The sequence below is a fragment of the Podarcis raffonei genome, chromosome 9, assembly GCF_027172205.1.
Source record: "Podarcis raffonei isolate rPodRaf1 chromosome 9, rPodRaf1.pri, whole genome shotgun sequence".
NCBI classification, from domain to species: Eukaryota; Metazoa; Chordata; class Lepidosauria; order Squamata; family Lacertidae; genus Podarcis; species Podarcis raffonei.
In genome coordinates, this window is record NC_070610.1 from 30,721,593 (window position 1) to 30,745,746 (window position 24,154).

Genomic DNA, 24,154 nt, shown 5'->3' on the forward strand with positions numbered 1-24,154 from the left:
CCCACCAAACTATTAACTCTGGACCGGATTATTCATCTGTATGTTTTAAAGAGCTTAAAAATGCAAATGCCCCCACATTTTAGTCAAATAGGTCATCTGTAATGATCTAAAACTACATCCTAAGACTATTTCTCCCACACCCCATTCCCAAAATGGTTTGGAAGACATTGTGAGGCTCATACCTGTACAGATATAACTTGATCTTTCTGTGCCTATGTTGCTAAGTATATGTAAAATGCATAGCAAGAGAACCTTAAATGAGTCTGATATTACTACTTGCATACTTTTACCCTTCCCAACAGGTGACTCACGAGGGGGAGGGGCGGAATATCATTAGCTAAAGGCACTTCATGGTCTGAAATGTATCATGTCTCCAAATTTTCCCAGTAGCTTCCCCAAATGTCAAAAAGTATTAGCAACTGACAGCATTCACCAGCTTTCTGATCTAAGATGGCCGGCCTACAGAGAAATTCTGCAACATGTACCCTACACCTACCCTACACTGGACATCCTATACTCTAGGGAGATCAAGAAATATGAAAGAACAAGGCACTGCAACAAGTGCTTCATTGCAGCGTTCCAAACACTTTATTCCCCCCACCACACACACACACACATTTTCCTTTCCCCCCTTACTAACATTGCACCACATTGGGCTGTTGAGGGAGCAATCCCTCCCTTTGTTTTTGTTAGTTTGTTTACAGAGGTGTGACTGACACGTGTGTTCACATTCCCAGCTGCTTTAAAATATTGGATTGTTCCACTGATTTCTATTGGCAGCTTTCACTTCTGCGACTGGGGGCATTTTAAAAATAGCTTCTCAGTGTGAACCAGAAAAATGCATATCTGGGCGATGAGATGGTTCTTTCTACCCTTTTATCCCTGAGTCTTTTCCTTCATCCTCCTTCTCCAGCCACTTAGTTTGCCCCAGCCCATGCAGTCAGCATTCCATGGCCACTGAGTTCTTACTGAGGTTTTTGTGGTTCCCCCTCAAACTTTCAGCTCACACAAAGTCTACTGATACCTCCCTTTTGTACATAGGTGGTTTGTGGGTCCAGCTACATTTGTAAAAGCACACAAAACCTTGAACTGGAAAGAAGACAGAATGATTCATTGAAAAACAGAACGTTTAAACTACCTGAAGAAGAAAAATTAACTGAATATCCTTATTTTTATGCAGCACCATATGATTTTTGTTTTTGATGATTAATTATAGAGCAGCCTGGGCATTTGAGCTTCAATATTAATTCATTCCTCACTCATAATGAGGCTTAAAGATTAAGAAGCATGTAACATTTATGTAACAGGAAACATCTAAATGTTCTGTGGCCATTTCCTTCCTTCACACCCTCAAAAACCCATCAAAAACTTCAACAAATAAAACAAAGCTAGCATTGTAACAACTGGTGACTAACCAAAGTATGGCCCAGTTATTAGTATTTGCTTGGAGCAATAACTCTAAAATGAATTAAATGTCACTTCCTCAGCTCAGCAGTTAAGTGGGTCACATGGATTCCATTTTTGCTCCTGTCAGGATAGAATCTGCATTGCAGGGCAGGGCGCAAATATGCTCTTTTGCAATAAAATCAAAGGCCACCTCCATGCCATTGTCAATGTTTATACTCTGGATACACTCTCACCCCCGTTCTGAGGCCTGAGAAGAGCCACGTGTCCAGCCATGTGTCTTACTAAGCTGTTAGATTCACAACAGGATGATATTGATCCAACTTCTATTACTGATGGAGAAATGGAGAATGAGACTGAATTCTTTTCTCTTCAGCTGCTTGGACCTTCTGTGTCCATATTTCTGGGATTTTGTGTTCTATCATCAGAGCACTTCTTGGCTGAATCTAGACACATCAAAGAAGCGTTTCAGTTTAAAGCGTTGTAAATTTAAACAGGGAAAACAGGTAGAGAAAAACAGGAGTCCACATCTCCATCTGGTAGCACAATGTTATATTGCACATACAACACACATAAATCCCTTTTTCTTTACCAGTCTAGCTGAGTCCCCTGATCCTGACAAGATTTGTTTTCTGAAAGGTTTTTTTGTTTAGGTTTGCCAGTCGGTAAAAATCTTTTTGTCATTATCAAAGACTTCTCAGAAAAGGCTGGAAGTTTTGATACAACAAAAAGTAAAGAAAATTAAATGTGAAAGCTAGGTCTCAATTTGATCGCCATAATCAAACAGCAAAGAACCATAATTTAGATCAATGTGCATTTTAACAGCTTTTTAAAAGCTCTTTTAAAAGGGAAAGCGACAGTCAAAAGGAAGGATATTTTCATCCTTAAGAATGTTAAAGTAGGGTAGTGAACAAGACATTATAAGCAGTGCAACTCAATTTGAATTGTGCAAAGTTCAGGTACATTATGTGAAGCTGGGGGATATTAGTCACAGCATGGGTAGATGTGAGTCTGATCCCTCTCTTCACCATCACATTTGCCTCTGAAACTACTTCTCCCCATCTCTTTTTCTCCTAGCCTGAGTTACTTGCTAGGTGAGACACATGCCTCCAATTTGCCAAGGTAACAACAAAAAATATTTTTGCTCTTTGATTTTAAAGAACACAATAGCAGTACACACCACTAAAGAACCAAGATGACATGCACTACTATAGGGGATTAATTGTAGTGATGCGTCCAAAAACCTTTCTTCACCACCTTCTGATGCACACATCATTTAGACTGAAAGTTCTTCAGTCTTTGACCCATCGGTGCACCCAAGCCACTGATAACAAAGGATTCCCTGCATACTACAAGATTAGCAGTACTAGATATAATAAAACGGACCCAGAGGAATGATAGAAAAAGCACTAATCAGGAAGCAATACAACCTATGCCTGTGAGTGAACTCATCACATGCCAAAAGATACATTTGAGACTGCTTAACCCTTTAAATAAAGGAAGTCTACAAGTTAGTAGAACAATGCCAAATACTATACAATTTGTTGTGTGTGCTGGCGATGTTGAAATGAGTTTTATAGTTCTAAAGCAATGTGAAGCACTGGGAAGATTTAGACATTACATTAAATCATAGAGTCAGGTGCATGAACTTTTTGCATGTCCTCTCTTCTACTCCAGTTGGGCCAAAACCAAGACAACTGAAGGCATCTGCTTCCATTTTAAACTAACCACAATTTGTTATCTGCTTCCAAATATCCTCATCACAGCAATGCAAGGAGAGAAGAGAACACTTGTGATGCGTAACGCTAAACGATGTCCAAACCAGGTTATCATTGCTTTAAGAGCAACTCATACAACCTGTCTTAAGAGGTCTGCCCAGAAGAGAGAAGTCTGTGTTACAGGCCTACATTCCAATACATCTTCTTCTTTTAATCAATTATCTGTGCTTCTAGGATGTTTGTTGTGCCCTTTACCACAATGGACACCGCACTACATATCTTATTGACTTTCCTCCTTTTCTTGCCATCTTGCCTTCCTGCAGAAAGAAAAGTTCAAAGAAACTTTTTGGGTATACCTAAGGGATGCTCTGTTTTACCCTGCAAAGAGGCAGGGCTTTAATTTGACTAGGGGAGCACATTCAGCACAGGCACTCACCTTTTGTTTTATTGGTCCCAGAAGCAGTTATCAAGGATCAAGCAGCAGATTATCTCAGACAGGGGAGCAAAACAGAAGGGGAAATAACCCCTCCCCACAAACTGTAAAGCAGTCCTTTCCCAGAGCTGGCATTTTGACAGGCAAATTAATTGAGCCCAATAAAAGTTCAAAATGCTGGCATTTTTCTCATAAATGCTCTGCAGGAGGGTGATCTTGGTAAAGTCTGCCTGCCAGTGCAGATTAAGCATTGAAATGGCAGAGATGGCAGGGGGTAGGACCTTCCCTTGCTACCAGCAACTAGCAATTCTTCTTCCAACTGCCACCAGAACAAAATTCTGAACAGCTTTAGATCTATTTGCTTCTCTCACATCAGACAACCCATTTTAGGAGACCCTCACGTCACCCTGATTGTCCAGTCAATATCCATTAAATTCCATTCTATAATTTACTTTTTCAATGCATTTTACATAGCTATGGGGCAATATCTACGGAGAGTCAAAACCTCAACACAAGAAAAGCCTGCAGAACTGAAACTACCTGAGTTCACCTATTAGCTTAGAAAAAGCACAGTGCTCAAGAAGTCTCATTCACTCCGAGCTCTCTTGAAAACAGTTGTGGAAGATGAGCTCTATTAGGTATAAAGCTGACATTTAAAATAGTGTCCTGAATATGGACATCAACTTCTCTGATCTCCAAGGCAAACACTGCATTACAATACATTTTACATTTTCATTTCCCATCCCCACCCTATTTTTAAAATAAGGGTGGGGGTTCAGCAGGCTTTGAAGTTCAAAGTGAAAGCTACACCAAAAACTTGTTTGATTATGGTTTATCAACCATCAAATCAGATACCACTATTTTCATGACCCCTTGAAAATAGGTGCAGGAGCTGAGGTGCTGCTTTGAACCTGAAACACAGAATGGTACCTAAAGTAACCACATTTACCTTTATTCCTTATTTTCATCTTTTAAGGGAGCTATCAAACTGCACTGTCTTTTGTGTTTTACTCCCTGGCTTTAAAATCTGTGCACATGTAAAACTGATATTTGCTCTTGAAATGTTACCCTGAACACATGTACCAATTTTTATTCCAATCTCTCCATGCTCAAACTATTTAGCATTTAAGCACAGTTATCTGATATGCCTTACTTCAGATGATGCATTGCTTCATCTTGTGTCACAAAAGTCATAAGGCAAGCTCTGGGTCAAATAAGAGGGCCTCTTAGCATAGTTTGCATGGGCAGAGATCACGCTGGACTTCATGCAGCTAGAAGGTGGAAGCCTGTTTACTTTCAAATGCCTAAATTCCATATCTTACATTATACTCACATTCAGTTTTGAAGGACAAATAAGGAAAAACAAAAAATACACACCAGAAGGCAGAGAAAACAAGGAGAAGAATGTAGTCCCTGGAGGCTGGGTAACTGCTGGTCTGAGTTTAGAAGGCCTTTGATTTAGCTGTAGTTAAGTGACCATGATCCAAAGAACTACTTTAGAAATAATAGTTGACTTGGTTTATTTAAAAAGCAGTCAGACCCTCCAGTTTCAAAAGCAGTATTTTGCTGTGTGGCATTGGACCTGCTGAAGACAAACCCAAAGCCCTCTTGAGTACATGGTAGTAGTTGGTTGGTTGTTCTGGATCCTGTCCTTTTTAACTCCACGTTTACATATACAGGTATATCTTCATTTCCAATTTAAAAATACAAGAAAACTTAATGTCTGTGTTTCCTTTAAGGAACTTAACTTGCTTCATTTACGTTGTCTGGGTAGATAATTTGATATATGCTATAGTCTAAGTGTGTCTGCCCACTTTTGTAATTAGACACGTTCAGCTTAAAACTTTGCTCCAAAATTCAAATCTCAGTCATAAACCGGTATTGCTGCTACTGCCTCCCGTTTTGTTGGATTGGTAAAACAACATTTTATGGGGTAATAAATAAAAGATTGTGCATTGCTGGTGATGAGAAGGAGAACACAGAAAGGAAAGGAAGACTAACAAGAGATGTCCTGGTGTTGTTTTTACCTGGAATTTCACCCATCTACTCTGGAACAGCCTCCCCCAAATACTGTTGGACTACAACTTCCATAGTCTCTGATCAGGGATTCAAAGCTGGGAAAGGCTGCCCAAAATACAGAATGGTAGAATGGCGCCCTCTTATCTATGTCTCATTCCATTAATGCAGCAAAAATACCCCTATTTTTAAAAAAATCAATCACTCACAGAAATCATTACATGACTAATATTCCAGTGATCACTACTGCTCCTTAGGTATTAATAAAGTCTGCCTTTGCACAGCAAATATTATCTTAATACAGTGACACCTCGGTTTACGAACTTAATCAGTTCCAGAAGTCCGTTCTTAAACCGAGGCGCACTTTCCCTAATGAGACCTTCCACCGTTCGGCTTCCGTTGTTAGACCGAGGTAAAGTTCGCAAACTGGGACACTACTTCTGGTTTTGCGGAGTTCATAAACCGAATCATTCGTAAACAGGGCTGTTCTTAAACCGAGGTACCACTGTATACTATATAAACAATTATATCTATATATGGAAGAGCACAAGGTAAAATTCTATTCCACATTGTAATTTTAAAATAGCAGTAGCACTGTATCTTGAAACGGTAGTACAGTCCACTAATTTAGGTTTAACATTTACAATACAATCCCAGGTATGTTTACTCAGAAGTAAGCACCACTGAATTCAATTGTGTTTATCCTGAGATAAGTGTGTATGGGATTGCAGCCTAAACCTCCATCTTTCTTAATGGCAAAAGGATACCGTATATTAAGCCTCCACTTGACGATGACAGCTGAAAGGCATTCTATTTTCAAGAAGGGTTCCATACAAATGAAGCATGCAATATTCTGTCTGTGGAAGTCAATTTATGCTGAACTCGTAATTTATCATACAAACTCAGGAGATACAAATGAATGTCACAGAACTATTTCTTCATATCATAACTACTGAAGTCTTTTATACATGTTTTTAGAAGTATTGAGTTTCAAAAAACTTGAATCAATCTTTTTCCTATAGAAAGTGTTACAAGACTCATGAGAAAATATATTAAAAGCCTCTGTCAGAGAAAGAAAATCCCCTTTAGATCAGTGATCTTTTGAATAATCACATTAAAGAAACATTTCTATTCTTTCAGGGGGTGGGGGAACCAAGATAGACTACTAAAGTTAGCAAATTTGCAATGCACAGATCTGCAGTCCAAAGATCAGAAGAAAGCACTAGTCAAGACAGGTGAAACTAGTTAGAACTCTACGGGCTAAAAAGGAAAGAAAACCTTTGCACTCAACTGGACTTGCAGCCCAGCATTTAACTAATTTAGCTGGCACTTTCCCATCAAAGGCTGAAATTAATGATGCTTGTGCTGATTGGCCTGAGAGTAACTTCCTTGAACCTAGAAAACCTTTGAAACAGAGGCAATGGCATCCTCCTGGCTGTGCTCATTGGAATGGGGATGGGGCAAGGCAGGGGCAAGGAATCTCTAAGACCGCCACCTCAGGGCTCCATGATCTCACAACTGCCTTACCAGGACGCCTCTGCCTCTGTCCCTGCTCATGAGCCATACGATGAATCCAAAAATATAGCACAACAAGTTGGGCAGAATGCAGTGGCCAGAATGTTGACTGGCCAGACTTGTAGAACACCAGTGCTAAAGCAACAATCCAATTCTAAGCCCAATTCAAGGTCCCAATGCAAAACCCTAAGCCAGGCTTCCTCAACCTCAGCCTTCCAGATGCTTTGAGACTACAATTCCCATCATCCCTGACCACTGGTCCTGCTAGATAGGGATCATAGGAGTTGTAGGCCAAAAACATCTGGAGGGCGGAGGTTGAGGAAGCCTGCAACAATGCAGGGACAAATATCTGAAGGTGCACCTTCTTCCAATCAAGCTGCCTGTGAATTAAGATCTGCAGGGGAGGCTCTGCTGGTGAGTCTGTTGCCAGGGGAAGTCCTAGTGGGAAGGCAGCAGTACACAGGACAGCCTTTTCTGTGGTGGCTCCCCAACTCTGGAATGACCTTCCTTCTGAGGTTGGTCTAGCAGTGACATTATTTAATTTCTGTTAGCAGCTGAAGAGGAATCTCTTTATACAGGCCTTTGGTGTGGGATAAGGTTTCAATCCACTCATGTATGTTCACTTACTGTTGCTTTAATAGCTTGCTACCATGATCTACTTTATTGAATTCTGGAATTTAATAATGTTTTGGTTTTATTAAACAATGTTTTATTTTTGCTGTGTACTTCTACCCTGAGAGCTTCTTGCAAAGGGCAGATTATAAATACGGTAAATAAATAGATAAATGAAATAAAAACTATATTGGAAGAATGTTATAGAGATCTACAAATTATCCCAGTAGACACAGAACAAGCAACTTCCTATATTCCTAGGGGAGGCTTTGTATAAATTTACAATATTAAACTAGGTGTGCAGCTTTTAGTCTGGGCTAACGAGAGATTAATTCAATGTTAGATTTACAATGAAACACTTTCATTTTTCTGCCTTCAAGAATGAAGTTGTTGATTTGAAAGAAGACCACAGATAACACAAGGGCTCAAATAATAAACAAATGTGAATGCTTTAAAAAATAGACTACTGTATAATGTATGATCAAGGAGCAGGATTAAGCTGCTAGAAAATTAAGGATCATGCTCTAGAATCCTGTGACTTTTGCAAATAAGGGATGCTCTCCTAAAATAAGGAACAATGACCACCTTTATAATAATAATGATAAATTTTTATTTATACCCCACCCTTCTTGGTTTAAAAACTAGGCTCAGGGCAGCTAACAGCAAATATAAAACATTGATTAAAATGTGACTTTAAAACAGCATAAAACACAACATAAAATGCAGCAATATCAACAACATTCAAAAATTCAGGGGTCATTTTTTGGGGTGGGTGGGAACCCCAGTCAGTAGACATCAAATGATCACCAGGGCAACTGGCCAATTTGGTCCTACTAGGGCCAGCAAGGAGACCAGAGAAGAATTTAAATGTGGGGTCCCGGAAAGGGTTTCTTCATAGAAGAGGAAAGGGGGAAAGGGAATAGAGGATCAGGCTAATTCAAATTGAAAGCCAAGTGGAATAGCTCTGTCTTACAGGCCCTGCGGAAGGGGATGAAGTCCTGTAGGGCCCTAGTCTCGTGGTACAGAGCAGTCCACCAGGTCAAAGCCATCACTGAAAAAGCCCTGGCCCTGGTGGAGGATAGTCTGGCTTCCTTAGGGCCCTTTGAATCTATACTGCCGGAAAAGCTTACATATTAAAAGGTAATCCAATTTTCACAATATCAGCGTTAATTCATGCACTGTCTCTCACAATAACTGATTTACAATAAATCGAAGTCAGTATCTTAGTGGCCCACACACATTCTACAATCATCTAATGGCTGCCATCAGATTCTGTATGACAAAACCCAGATTAAAATCCCTACTCAGCAAAGAAACTCACTAGGTGACCCTGGGCCAGTCACTAGCCTGGGTCACACACATAATTCTAAGCCATTGTTTAATAAAGACATGGTTTATTACTATTATGTGTGAATGCCAAACAGTGGCTTAAGAGCCAGTGTGGTGTAGTGGTTAAGAGCACTAGTCTCGTAATCTGGGGAACCGGGTTCGCGTCTCCACTCCTCCACATGCAGCTGCTGGGTGACCTTGGGCCAGTCACACTTCTTTGAAGTCTCTCAGCCTCACTCACCTCACAGAGTGTTTGTTGTGGGGGAGGAAGGGAAAGGAGAATGTTAGCCGCTTTGAGACTCCTTAAAGGGAGTGAAAGGCGGGATATCAAATCCAAACTCTTCTTCTTCTTCTAACTATGGTTTGTTTACCAATGACTGCTAATGTGAAGTCATGGTTTGTTGTTGACTTACAAACCTTGATTTGTTTTAACTATGGCGTTACATGTGACCACAACTCCCTTCCTTAAGCATGGTTTGTTTGGTTACTCTCACCCCAGATACTCACCAGGTTATAAGAGCACAAGATAAGAAAAACTTGGAAATAAATCAAAACTTTGGAGAAAAAACCACATATTTTATTTAACTGCCTGTGGGACAAACTTGCTATTAATTCATGGTTTGTTACGTGATGATTTAGCCAGGCCACCATTTCTTAGCTTAATCCACCTCAAAGGGCTATTTTGAGTATAAAGCAGGAAGAGGAAAACAATGTTCACCACCCTGAGCTCCTTGAAGATATCAAACAATAAATACAATAGTACACATCCCAAGAAAAAACAGCCGCAATTACTGTGATAATAATAAATTTTTAAAAGGCTTCTGTTTACTATGTGATCCAGAAGTATTGCATCAATGGTAAGCACAGTATAGCACAGAACACTAACTGGAAAGGCTTCTCTTCTCTTTTTTGTGCCCCATAAAGTCTCTAATCATCATTTTAGGAATGTTTTACAAAACATGTCAGATGATTATTAATCTCCATAGCATTCCTTTGTTCATCTAACAACCATGACTGTATTAACTGTTTGTTTTGTACACAGCAGCGATCTCTAAGCATAAGGAAAAATAGGTTTTACATGGTGTTTTGGTCTACTCTACAAAGCAAACCAATAATTATCTCAGTAATGTAGCTGCCCAGTTCTTCTCAATATACTACCAGTAAAAGGTAATTGCACTAGAGAGATTGAAACTAGTCATTTAAGTACATTATCAACCATGAACCAGTTACATGATTAGGAATACCAGAGGTTAATTCACAGTTCTTAAATGCGTAGGTTCACTTCAAGTTTATTTATGTTGGCAGGAAATCCAACAATGTTTTGAACAGGTATATATCTGTGAATTGTCAAATTTTCCCAATAGCACATATCAGAGGCAAAAATCCTGTTATCATCAGGTTGCCCGAAATTTAACTGAGACCACAAAAGAGCCCATATTTATCTCAGGTCTCTTTTACTCAAGTGAACTCTCTTCAGCCTCTCATTAACTGCTTGATCATTGAAATGAATTAAGGCACACACACAATTTGGGAATTCTTATCCCAGCACAAGTGATCATGTAATCAAATCAAAAGGTAGAATGAAGTATAATGACAAAAAGCACAACAGCACACACATCCTTAAAAAGGGGCAGCTTAGGACAAGCACATCAAATGTTCATGGGCAGAAATCAAGTGTGAACAAAAGGGCTATAACGTTTTGAAAGAAAGCTGGGGGAAAATTTCCTCAAGTGAAGATATTTCTGAAAGGCATATCTTCATAACATGACAGAATCAGAGTTATTTGCACACCATACTCTGGAGGTTTTAACATAAACACATAATCTGAGCCACTGAAAGCAGAATTTTATTATTTGCCTAAATTATGCAAATTTGTGATTATTTTCTTATTTTGCTTAAGTTATCGTGCTCATTATTGAGAAGGCTAAAGTACTGTAGGATTACTGCAGCCTCACTTCCTGAGCACTAGAAATTCCAACCCAGTCCCACCTTGCACCTTCTGAGTTTTTAACTAGGTGCTGGCCAGCACACTTTTTAGCTCATTTTTACAGCATTAAGGGCTAGAAATATCAGAAGCACACATTAGCTTTTTATCAAAGGTAGTTGAATTACACTGTATGGATACTGGAGGTTTTTAATCATGTAAGAGGGTAAAATCTCTTTAATGTGAGCTAATCAAACCCTAATGAATAATGCACACTCTACAACAGAATTATGGATTTTCCCTTTAATAAAGACGGATGACCGTAAATCACTGTACTAAATGGCATGTTTGCTTTCAACAAGGAAGTTTCATACCATACGTATCTCAAGTGAAAAATACAGCAAGACTGTGTTCTATGGTTACAACTAGTTATAAAACTAGTCCACTCTTTATTCAACGCCAGTCAAGACACATAGCACTATGTATTGTTAGAAGTTATTCGCGCGCACCATTTATTGCATGTCAACGTAACTGAGGACTACAAATTAAGATCATCCATGGATTACAAACTAAGACCATCTATGATGGACTTTGGTAAAGGCCGGACTGTGATGGTTGGATCTCAGTTTGGACTGAAAGGATGGAAGGTTCCCATTACACAGGGACCTATGGACTGTTGGAATATGGATATGGGTTTGGAAATGATTGAAGGTCTTGGGGCTACTGGATCTGGATGCACTGGGAAATACCTTTGGAAAGATCATCTAAAATTTAAACCTGAAAATTTGGTTGAATGGTTGAAATGCTGCAGCTATCATGTTAGGATAGGATTCCCCAGAGATGTGTTTCTGGGAATTAAAGAGTATGAACAAAATCGCCAGAAGGGGCTTGGGGGGGGACCTAAGAGCCTCTGACATCAGGTTTCCAGATTAATGGAGCTTTAGGGAATTGACGGAAAGGACTGGCAGTCTTTTGGGACCAGGGGAAGAGCTGTGGGGAGGGGATTGAGAAATTTAAAGTTTTTATTGAAATGTGTTATAATATTTAAAGGCTATTCTAAAATAAAGCAAACTGCTAGAGAATTGGGACAATGGTGGATAGATACCCACAGGTTTTAGCAGAAAGGTTGTGAGAAGTCATGCATTGATAAGTTGAGAATTTAAAGTCAATAAGGTTAAGAAAAGTATGTCATGTTTATGCTAAAATTTTTGGAAAGATGGAAAGGATTTGCTGAAATAACAAATTGAAGCAGAATACAAAAAAGGGAGGTGTGAGGAGGTCCAAGAACCAGGCTAAAGCAAGTTACATTATTGAAGCATATTTTACTTTTATGTAATTTTTTGTTCTCTTTTTTATTTTTTTTATTTTTCCTGTTGTTGTTTCTTTTTTTGTGTGATTGTTTATTTTTGTTATACTGTTGAAAATCTAATAAATATTATTTTTAAAATATTATTTTAAAAAAAAACATGTTAACGGTCCCCTGCTTGGGGGGGGGGGGAAATATTTTCACGGAACAGGGGTCAAGCTGACAATTCAGTGTGACTAAAAACACTCTACCCAGTTGTCTCCATGAGGTTTTGTATAGACTCAGAAACTGGAGAACTTTAATGTATTAAAGCTTCTGGCTCTCAATAATCTACCCACAGGTTAAAAAAGAACACACCTACTGCAGCTATGTAGTCCAATCTTATGTTGTTTATTCAAAATTAAAGTCCCATTTAGCTTCAAATACCATAATTTGTTACCCAGCAAATGTATATGGACTGCAGGTACATACAAACTTGAAAGTTCCCTCTTGCATTTTAATTTAATCTCATAATTGTTGTAAGCAATTTTAAAGGACTGGCTCCTTTGACAATTACTTTGAGCCAAAATCTTCTGCCCAGGACTCTTTGGAGCGGATTGAGTCTAAAGGGAAATTTCCAATGGATCCTTCCAAAGATGAAGGAGATGTAGATCTTTTAGGTAATGCACTTGAATGAACCCACTGTGGCTGTTTGTTCCCGTAAAGATTCCTTTAGGAGAAATCTTAAGAACTCAACTTGGGATATTTAAAAAAGGAAAATCTCCTGCATTGGTAGAGGGAAAAGAATATAATATTTTTCTCCTACTAAAAGTCTATATAAAAATGCATGTGGCAACAACTGGGTAACAACTAAGTCCCACAAAATAAAAGCGAGAGAGACATGGCCAGACAGAGTTTCAACCCTGGGAAGTGATAATAGTGTCATATGAGTGCAGTACCCAGTAGGTGTCAGTGACCATGACACAACAAAGTGTACATGCCTCTAGCTGAACTTAAGGGAATAGTACGAAGATCTTTGATAGTTTGGCATGCACCTCCAGAGGTGGTATGAAAACTCTGAGCAGTCTTTTTGTCAGTAGTGGAAATTCAGCAGCAACAACAAATAAATGTGTATATTGAGCACAACAGGAAGAGGATAAGAGCATTTCCACTTCTCCCCAAACAGATCAATATAGCCTTAAAGACTGACAGTGATCAATACGACCGTATAGTAATGCACACATATACTGATTTGTTAAGGATGTGCAGAAAGGCAAGAGTACCAACTATATCAAAAATTAACATTAAGCTATTCAAATTATTATTCAAATTATTAAATTATAAACACAACAAATCAAACAAATTAGCTGAGAGAAACAAGACCTTCGGTTCAGCAAGTCCATTCAGTATTCCATATGTCTGCTTGTAATGCAGTAACACTCTGATGAGCACTCAAGTATCAGAGTGAAATTTAATGCATATGTTCAGGGCACAATTCTACATTTTGAGTTCAATTACTAGCTTGATGCATCACATCCATTTTCAAAGGAACATGCAAAATATAATGCATTATATCTACACTGAGAACACAAATATGACACCTCAAGTGAGGTGTCCCAAACATTCTGATATACTAGCACTATTCTAATATCTGTACCTATGTAAAACAACTTAAAGGTATTCCATGGTGCTGTAATTAACCAAACAATATTGTCTTTGAACATTGGCTTTGCTTCCTAGCCTGCCATTATTTGTGGTCACTCCTAATCCCTTCTCCTGTGTCTTCTGGTGTGCAAGGGGGCTTGACAGAGATCCAGAGCAATATCTCATTTGTGTGGGGTAAGAAACGACAAGAGTCTTTCCTGCTGCTCAGAAAGACTCCTGCCATTTATTATATGCTCCAAAACTGCAGTGGAAATAAAGGCAAGGACCTCCATGGATGGGATCAGAAGGGTGGTGGCATTTGCTGATCAATGGATTTGTGGGTGCTTCGAAGGAAATGCCAACAATTTACCAAAATTTCTCTCAACTCCTCAAATAGCATAGTGACACCATCGAAGCCTTCTCCAAGTGAGTTTTTTCTGGCTGTCAAAGATAAAGATCTCACATTCAACAACAACAAATGCCTTTCATTTCATTCGGTCATGTCTGCAGCACATTCTAAATTGCTCTCTTCCACTGATCAATTAACTGTCCTGCTTTCAAAGCTGCCACTGCCCTGCCTTCTTCAACTTTTTTCTCCAATGGAGCCTTTTTCTCAGGTCTTCGCCAACACTGCTCAACTCTCCTTCAACTTCTTTTCCTTCCTCTGTTCAGCATATTGTGTCATTGGTCAGGAAACTGTTTCAATGAAGGGGCTAAACCAAGGGGGAAGCATACCACCACTATTCCAAATATGCAAAGTGAAACAATTTGCATCAGAAGACAATTTCATTTACAAGAGTGGGGGAAAACAACCTGTCCAACATTAAGCACTTTGAAATTTAACTGATTTCAATGGGAGATATTGAAGCATGTACTTAACTTTCCGATTGAAATAAATGGGCTTCAAAGTCCTTAACATTGGTTGAATCTTGTCCCATTATGACTATAAAAGGTGTCACCCATTACTACACCCAAGAGGAAAGCTCATTGCAGAGCAGCTATTATTATTTTAATAATAACGTTACCTACTGCTATCATAGAGCATTAGCACTTAACCCTGCAATTATAACTGTGTACTTTCATTCCATTAAAAAAAGTCTTCTGAAGGAGTAAAACAAGTAGCTCTATTCATTGTGGGTTATAGTAAGTGCCCTCACATTACCACACAGAGAGGAAAAAGAATATAGGGGGTGTTTCTAGCACTAAAATATACAGTAGGAGGTAGGAGTGTTAGCAGCTACCAGATAGAACCTGAAAACTCAGAGGTGATACAATGCTGTTTAATATTATGCCATGCAGAGTGATGTTAATAACTCTTTCCATGCAGACACATTCCAATGGATATATTATACTGTACTGTACTCTTCATTCTTAGGTGTTTGTAGCTGTGCACGGTGGAATTGTTACACAATTCCATAACAAATACAGAGACTCTATTATGATCAGTGGGGAGAAATAAATATATTGCAAAGTCACCCTGTCCTCAGTGATTCAAATCTTATGGCTACGCAAACATCCCCTTGATATTGGCATTTGAAACCTGTCTATCTACTCTCACCTCTGCAACCTTTGTCAGTAACTGACATTTTGACTGTCACTAACCATATTTGCTTTTTTAAAAAGCTATTTAAATCACTCCTTCAAAACTACCCACTTTCTTTTTGTCAAACTTCAAAACAATGTTCTGGCAGCCGAGCTAGACAGTTAATCTATTTCAAATATGTAATTGGCAGGCGTGTAGTAAACAGTTAATCCTGGATATGCATCCCAGGGGCAGCACACGAACCACCTATTGTTGACCTTGTATGCTTACATAACATTTACTTCCAGCAAACCACTTCTCTACTTTGGGGAAGTGTGACAGTATGCCATCATGCCAGATCTCCAACTCAGCTGGAATAACTGTAGGATTCAAGCCAAACACTGCTTGTGAGGTCTCGAATACACTCTAAAAATTGTATTCTAGGTCTAGGGAAGGAAAGGAAAGGAAGGCGATAAAGGGTGGAAAGAGATGAGCATTGAAACTTTATCACAGAAGTGATCAGATTACCTTTCCCCCATCATCCAATTGTGTATTTATTATTATTTATAGCAATTTATAGAGGGACGCGGGTGGCGCTGTGGGTTCGAATCCCCACGACGGGGTGAGCTCCTGTTGCTCAGTCCCTGCTCCTACCAACCTAGCAGTTCAAAAGCACACCAAAGTGCAAGTAGATAAATAGGTACCACTCCGGCAGGAAGGTAAACGGTGTTTCCGTGCACTGCTCTAGTTCACCAGAAGCAGCTTAGTCATGCTGGAAACATGTACGCCGGCTCCCTCAGCCAATAAAACAAGATGAGCGCCGCAACCGCAGAGTCGGCCACGACTGGACCTAATGGTCAGGGGTCCCTTTACCTGTAGCAATTTATGTGAAATATAAGTAGGTTCAATGGGGGGGGCTCCAAAGGCAGATCTAGGGGAGCGCAACCAGTGTGGTAGCATCATAACAATGACATCCAACAGAAGGCGAGAGGTGAGGGGGCACTGGATTTTGGTGTTGCACAGGCCGCCACTGAAATTTGAGACGCCAAGGTCCGCCACTGGGGGACTGCATACTCCAGACAGCTCAACCATAACAGATTGCTTTCCCTGCAGTGACACAGGCAGAGGATGCTGCTGCTGATCCAAGAGTTAAAACCAACGGAGACTGGTCTATTGGGCAAATGGGGCATTGCAACCCATCTGCCCTCAGCCAGTCCCCACCAGCTTGCCTTCTTACTTGCAACCAGTCCAGGGGGTGGCAGCACTGTCTTTCACCTTTCCCAGCCTTAGATTCAGCTGTCCTTGTAGGGCCCAGCATGGAGGAGGATGGTGACGAAACTATAATTAGTTGGCTCGGTCTGTCATTGACTGTCTCCAGCAACTTTCTGCCCTCCATCCTACCAGTCTCAACGGCCACCAGCTATCAGTGGCTAAAACAGCATCCTCTGCCAGGCCATGACATTCCTCGTGCTTTCCATTTAAAACTAAGGCTGAAATCCATTGGACACAACAGGGATTACTTCCAAGTAAACATGTGTAGGATTGCATTGAATATGCCTTAAAACCCTGTGCCCTTAAAAATAACAACAAAGAATACTGTTATAAAAGTACAAAGGGCATTGGCTTTTGCACCTGGTAGCTACTGAACAGGTGCTTGACACCGAATAGAGTCCTAACATTAGAATGATACAATATATTAGATACGATACTGTACTACTTTATATAAGAATCAGATCACTGGTCCATCTAGCTTACTATGGTCTACTATTGACTGGGAGACTTTATCTCAGCCAGTTTATGCTCCCAACCCCAGATTTTCTCAAGGATGGAAGAACGTGGGGGAGGGATTACTTATGCAGAAGACATCCCACACATTTTCTTTCAGCTGGGCTCTATTTCAAGTGAATCTAGGGTTTTAGATTTTAAAAAGATTTCTGGGGTATTTGCAGAGAAATGGTTAAGCACCTACCCCAACTCAACTTTCTGCAGCCTTCCCCACGGCAAACCTGGAACATATAAGCTTGCTTGTACAAAGACAGACCATTGGGTCCATCAGACTCTCTATACTAGGTGGCAGCAGATTTCTAGCATTCCATAATGGGCCCTACCTGGAGATGCCAAGGACTGAACCTGGGAACTTTGACATGCAATGCTTGTGCCCTGTGACTACTCTGCAATTCATCCCCAACATGGGGTTTTAACTATAAATGTCTCTGGTAAGACCAAGACTGACTGTCAAAGAGAAGTTTTTCTGCGCTCTTTTACTCAATGCCTTTTAAAGGCAGAGATGTCAGACAGTGAATCTAAGGCCTTCTGCATTGAAAGCATGCATTGAGATATGGCCCCATCATTCACTCTTGAGCTGCCATTCTGAGACCCTTACACCCGATTCTACAAGTCACTGTGCCAGCACAACAGTTCTTAATGTCAGCCCTTACTATACTCTGAAACACATTTACAGTGGTACCTCGGGTTAAGTACTTAATTCGTTCCGGAGGTCCGTTCTCAACCTGAAACTGTTCTTAACCTGAAGCACCACTTTAGCTAATGGGGCCTTCCGCTGCCGCCGTTCCGCTGCTGCACGATTTCTGTTCTCATCCTGAAGCAAAGTTCTTAACCTGAGGTACTATTTCTGGGTTAGCGGAGTCTGTAACCTGAAGCGTATGTAACCTGAAGCGTATGAAACCCGAGGTACCACGGTACTAGGAAAGAAAATCAACTGAAATAATTGGGGCTAGGCTACAATCTGACACACATTTGCCCGAAAGTAAGACCCACTGAAGATAATAGTTCTTACTTCTGAGTAAATATGCATAGGATCATGCTGCAATACTATGCACACTTTCTTGGGAGTAAGTCATATATTTCAGTATGTAGCTGGGCTATAACTCTGGATAGATTCAAGATGAGATGTTCACCTTTTACAGGGCGGATCATGCACTGTATACTGAACTCAAATAACAGGGTATACATTACCTGCCTTTACCCCTTTGTTCCCATATTTGTGTCTCACAGCCGAGACCCATACATTAGTTATGGATTATCTTAAGTACGAAGTGCAACATACCTCTTTCTGTTTGTTCTGTAACAGTGAGTAATGAGATTGACAAGCATTAATAGAGTTACCCCAAACACTGTCTCCTACACTGTTTAACAAGGACTTCACTTCATTAGCTCTTGTGAAAGAAAATACAGTCAAGCTCTGGGCTGAAAGTGCCCCAAGTCTTCTCTCACTTCAGAAGTTAGGAAATTAATGAAAAGTGAAAGACAGTAGTCAACTCAAATCTCATGTGATACAAGAGGCAAATTGCACTTCATTTTCTTAATATAGCAGGGGGAAATGTAATTGTAAAGTTATAGTTGCAAGTCTGGTTAGCAGAAGAGAAAAACCAGATATCTGATCAATACTATCCACATGTTCAAGGTGTCACAACAACTCAAAATTTAGTTAACAACGCACAGCAAAAACAATATTTAATTTGAGTCTACAGCACTCTTGATAGACAGTAGCACAATATCCTTCATTCAAGCATTACATTTTTTTCTGTAATCTATTCAAAAACAAACATTTAAATGTAAAATCAACAGAAAACAGGTAAGACGTTTTCAAAACTTTACCATTATAAGTTGCCAAATATATGCAAAACTCAGTACAATTACCACAACCTGCAAAACCCACTGCTTTATCAACATTTACATTCTGTTTCAGAGATTTTTTTGAAGTACACAGAACGTCAAATAAGAATGTTAGATCAGCAGTTTGAAAACAGTTTCATTCCAGTAAAGTGTTTATTGTTGCAGCTGCTACAACATATTGCACGAGGCATGTCAAACTTTTCAGTGTGCAAGCACCATGGAGTCACTGCAGCTACTTTTTCTTATTTCAGCCAGGAAATATAAGCCAAGACCTTCATGAATAATTCAGCACCGTTTGTGCCATAAATTTATAATGCCCCTTATTAGTTGGGAGATAACTGGATTTCATTGGGCTTAATAAAGTCCAACACTAGTTCCAAATGTGAACAAATGGCCACTGGATATGTTTTAAGAAAATTATATAATGGAGAAACTGTTCCTTAACCAAAGATAGGACATCTTAGATCATTAGTATTATTCTTGCAATAGATTAAATAGAAACTAATATTTATAAAGTAAATAATTATAGGATCTCGCATCATGAATTTTATCCCCTCATTTACATTCAAAACCTCAAGTTTGAGGACTAGGAAAGGCAGGGAGCATCCTATAATCTGGAAGGGGGGGATAAGAGCAGTCAATTGAGGCCTAGTTTTGTGGTTCAGGCATGAGGCCTGTGAACACTTCCCCCAGATTCTCCACAAGGACTCACTTTGGAGAGAGGTGGGGTGGAGCAAGGGATACACATCCAGGGTTGAGATCAAGACAACATACAGTACAAGGCTTATATTTTTATATATATAAACAATAATAATCCAGGATTTCAGAAGCAATGGAAGCTCAAACCTGTTACATGCCAAACCTGCAGTTCCAAAAACAGACTGAGCAAACTGCCTACACTTCCCCACCAGCAGCAGCACTTATTCCTCAGAAAGGCTGTTCAAAAAAGTTTTGTACTAAAGAGAACAAAGTCAAATACAGTCTTATCACTTTTTTTTTTTGCACACAGTCCCAAGATCTTGACTTTTTTTCTTGGAAGAGAAAAAAAAGGCACTGTGAAAACAACTTGGCGGAATTCTTTAAAAGACTGACCAAACTATTCTAATTGGAATGCTGATTTCTTAAAAAAGAAATCTTTAAAACTTGTGCGAAGTTGTTTTTAAAAAGAAGAGAGCGCCTCAACCGACTTTAGTTCTAAAGGCAATAAAGTTTACGGTAGAAGGAATTTGCATTTAAAAAAAAAAATTGGGGAGAAGGAATGGGTGGGGATTCTGTGGCGGGTCACGAGAGCCTGAAGACATTCCCAGAGTTCTTTCCTTCCTCTTCCCAAACTCTCCTTTTTATTTCCCAGCCTTGCAGAGACACTTTCACTCTCTTGTCTCCAACTGCACACAAACACACACACCCCTCGCAGGATAACACATGCCAGAAAAACACACAAACACACACACCCCTCATCTCCTCCCAAAATAATACTGGAGAGGAACCCACTCCCCTATTTTATTTTTACTCTTTGCAGATTCTTATATAACTGTACGAGACCCTCCCTTACACGGGAGGAGGAGGAGGTTTGGAGAGGAGAGGCGGAAAGAAACTCTCTAAAGTTAGGACAAGCGAGGCTGGTGCCAAGTGCTCCCCCCCCATGCTTCAGCCCCCGCCTCTTGTGCTGCCCCCCCCCAATCTACACCCACCTGTCTCTGGGGTCGATCCAGCTGGTCTGCTTGGTGTTGTGGTCGATGTAGAAGACTTTCCCATCGAAATCCCTCGCCTCCTCCCAGCCGTCGGGTAAGGGCAGCTGCCCATTCCCCACTTTCCTAGGCATGGCCGAGGGCGGGGGGTAGCAGCTGCTGCTGCTGCTCCATAGGGACCAGAAAACAAGAAAGGAAGGAAGGAGGGAAGCGGGAAAAAGGAGGACGACCCTACTTCTCTCTCTCTTCCCCCCCACCCCCTCTTACTTCTCCCCGGGAACCCTGGGCGGGTGGAGGGAGGCAGGCAGAGCCTTTGCAAATCGGCCAGGAAACTCGGCGGAGTTTCAGTCCACCATGTCTGAACGGGAGTCTCCGCTTCCTGCCCCCATTCCGTAGCAGCAGCGGGTCAGGGGGGGGTCCAGGCTGAGCCGAGGCGGCGACTGGGTTCCGATCCGGGGCGGGCGCGGAGGGTCGAGTTGTGGGGCGGGGGGGGGGCCCGGCTCAGCCCCCCGAGCGGCGGCGGCGGTAGCAGAAGCAGCCGCTCATTAGCATGAGATTAGCATCCATCTCATCTGCATGCACATTCCTCGCTGGGGCATTCCTGAGCGTTAACCCTGCCAGTGCCGAAGGAAGAAAGGAAAGGAGAATGAAAGACAGGCAGGCAGAAAGGCCATCATCATATGGGAATGTGCTGGGGGGGGGGTAGTCAGAAAAAGCGGGTGATGGGGGGAGGAAGAGGCGAGGAAAGAGAAAGAGACAAAGGTGATCACAAAAGTGACTTTTTAATTACAATAATAAACCCTGTATGAACTGTATGGGAGTGGGGGGCCGTTTAAAAGTTCACTGCGACAACTCCCAAAATGCAAACTTTGGAAGTCCATCAGTCCAACCAAGTCAGCTCCCCAAAGTATGACCTCAATGGGTCCGCTGTTGTGACCTGCAGCCGGATTGTTTTCTGGCCCAGCAAAGGCTGCTTTCTACATCACACTTTTTATAAGTAGGGCAAGTACTCTCAGGAGTCACTTCAGCAGCTAAGAACATTGTGTTCATGTTCCAGAAGGCTTCATTTTGTCCCTCAAGATGCCACTGGGAGTCTTGGAGTAGCCACAGAGCGTTCCTGAGCCTGAAATGACAAAGACAACCTTTTCCTCACATTTATCTTGTTTTAAATCAGGGGGTGCCTTGCAGATGCAATCCAGTGAAAAAATAAAGCAGGAATAAAGCTTTAGGTATGAATGAATGAATTTATTAATACGGTCACAGACCAGCGTCAAAGCTTTAGGTATTGCCGTAGTTTTTCTCAGCACAGGTATCAATACCTATAATGGGAACACCTATAACAGGAAGACAAAGTCAGTATGGTCCTGTGGACAACAGCTGGAATTTAGTGGAATGGAGAGAGAATATTTAAACACAATGATGTCCAGCGCATAAGCATTGTGAAACTGAAAAAGTAGCTGTAACTATCGTATTCACTGCATATATGAGTGGAAATTGCCCAGAAAGTCCAACACAGTCACATTTAATTTCAAAAGAGAAATTTCCCAACTATTGCAGGATTAGCTGAAAGGTAACATTCAATGGCCCAACTCTCTGCAACATTCCATAGTTCCTAGTCAGTCTTTCTAATTTTAAAATTTTATATTATTTTTATTACTTTACATTTACAAACTAATACTGTATACTTATTCATACATGGTGAGTCCTAGAAGTTTGTAGAAACCTCCTAGGCTCCTACCTTATTTTGGGATACTGTATCTGTTTTCTTACAGGCATGGGACCATTGAAGGTCATTATTTGGGGAAATTATAATGGACAGATTTCACAAAAAGCAACATACACAGTAGAGTTTACTAAGACTGTTTTAGGGGCTGCTTTAGTTTAACTTCTTTATAAATCACTTTTTAAGCCACAGCAATTTTTGCATAACCCTCATCTGAAGGTGCCTTATAATCAATATTTCTCCATAATCTGTCCAGGCCACAGGTGGTCTCACAACCAGTGGTTTTTTTTCTTCTGTGAGAGATTCACATTTTGTGAATCTAAGTTTGGCCTCATGGAGGGGCAGTATTTCAATATGAGTAGGAAAATGAGAGTACCCCTAAACATTCTTTAAGAAAAAAAGCACTGCTCACAACAAACCTACCTGCTCCCACAGATGATAAGGGTCTACCAAAGCTTTGAACCATGCCTATTACATGACAAGTTGCATTTGCTAAGAGTTTCCTCTTCCATCAAAAAGCTTCATACTCTACTGCAGGGATGGGGAACTTCTAGCTCTCAGAATCCAAACTGCAAAGACTTGCCAGGCCACACCTCCACCTGATGACTCACTAGCTGCTGCTGCTGCTGCTGCTGCTGCTGCTGCTGCACTCTGTGCTTTGCTTCCCAAATTTACATAATCTGGTCATTCTTGGAATCACAATCTAGTTGGGAGCTATCAACCTACTACTTAATACAGAAAAAGAAAGCTAGTTTATTTAACCATAGCCAATGTTAGTCATACTCAGAGTAGACCTAAGTCCATTGATTTTAATGGGTCTACTTTGAGTATGAGTGGACGCAGGTGGCGCTGTGGTCTAAACCACTGAACCTAGGGCTTGCTGATTGGAATGCCCACGACAGGGTGAGCTCCCATTGCTCGGTCCCAGCTCCTGCCCACCTAGCAGTTCGAAAGCACATGAAGTGCAAGTAGATAAATAGGTACCGCTCCAGCGGGAAGGTAAATGGCATTTCCGTGTTCTGCTCTGGTTCGCCAGAAGCAGCTTAGTCATGCTGGCCACATGATCCGGAAGCTGTTTACGGACAAACACCGGCTCCCCCGGCCTATAGAGCGGGATGAGCACGCAACCCCAGAGTCGTCCACGACTGGACCTAACGGTCAGGGGTACCTTAATGTTGGATAGCACCCTATGTTTTTAACCTTATCCAAATCAAACAATTAACTAGGCCAGGTGGAGGCCTTTGGCTTTTAATAATCTAAGCAAGGCCTTTTAGAGTAGGTGGGATGTTTTAATGTTTTCTTCCCCTGTGCCACCTTGTTTTAATATATGTATGCAGTGCTTTGGGGAGGGCAGGGGTATGCATACTCCTAAATATTTTGTGAATCTTTGTACTTTTGTCCATTTACTGTATTTATTTTTCCCATTTTGAACTATAAAATGAGGGTTTTCTTGAGTCAAAATGAGAGTACCCCTAAACATTTTTAAGGGAAAAAAGCACTGTCCGTATGTATTTTATTTTGTTTTTTGTCATTTTGAGTTGCCTGTGACACAAAAGTGACTAATAAGATTAATAATAATAGTAATAATAATCTTCTGTCTTTCCTTTTGTTTTTCTGACACACTCATTTTCTCCTGTCATAACACAAATAATAACCACGCACTGACAAATCAGATATATGTATGATGAAGTAACAGAAAAAGCTA

At 40.6% G+C, this 24,154-nt stretch overlaps 1 protein-coding gene across 4 annotated transcripts in view; it reads right to left on the reverse strand.

The window, feature by feature from the left end:
- WWC2 (WW and C2 domain containing 2) overlaps window positions 1–21,219 on the reverse strand; it is a 113,392-nt gene extending 92,173 nt beyond the window's left edge. Inside the window, exon 1 of one of the 4 annotated variants that reach the window (XM_053402537.1) lies at window positions 20,730–21,219. In XM_053402537.1, the coding sequence (XP_053258512.1) occupies window positions 20,730–20,860 (131 nt within the window). In that variant the 5' untranslated portion in view covers window positions 20,861–21,219. Of the gene's footprint in view, window positions 1–1,415; window positions 1,635–18,469; window positions 18,532–19,884; window positions 19,972–20,729 lie in introns of those variants that run through there. The other 3 variants (XM_053402540.1, XM_053402538.1, XM_053402539.1) reach the window with 3 other exon arrangements.
- Window positions 21,220–24,154: the final 2,935 nt, after the last annotated feature.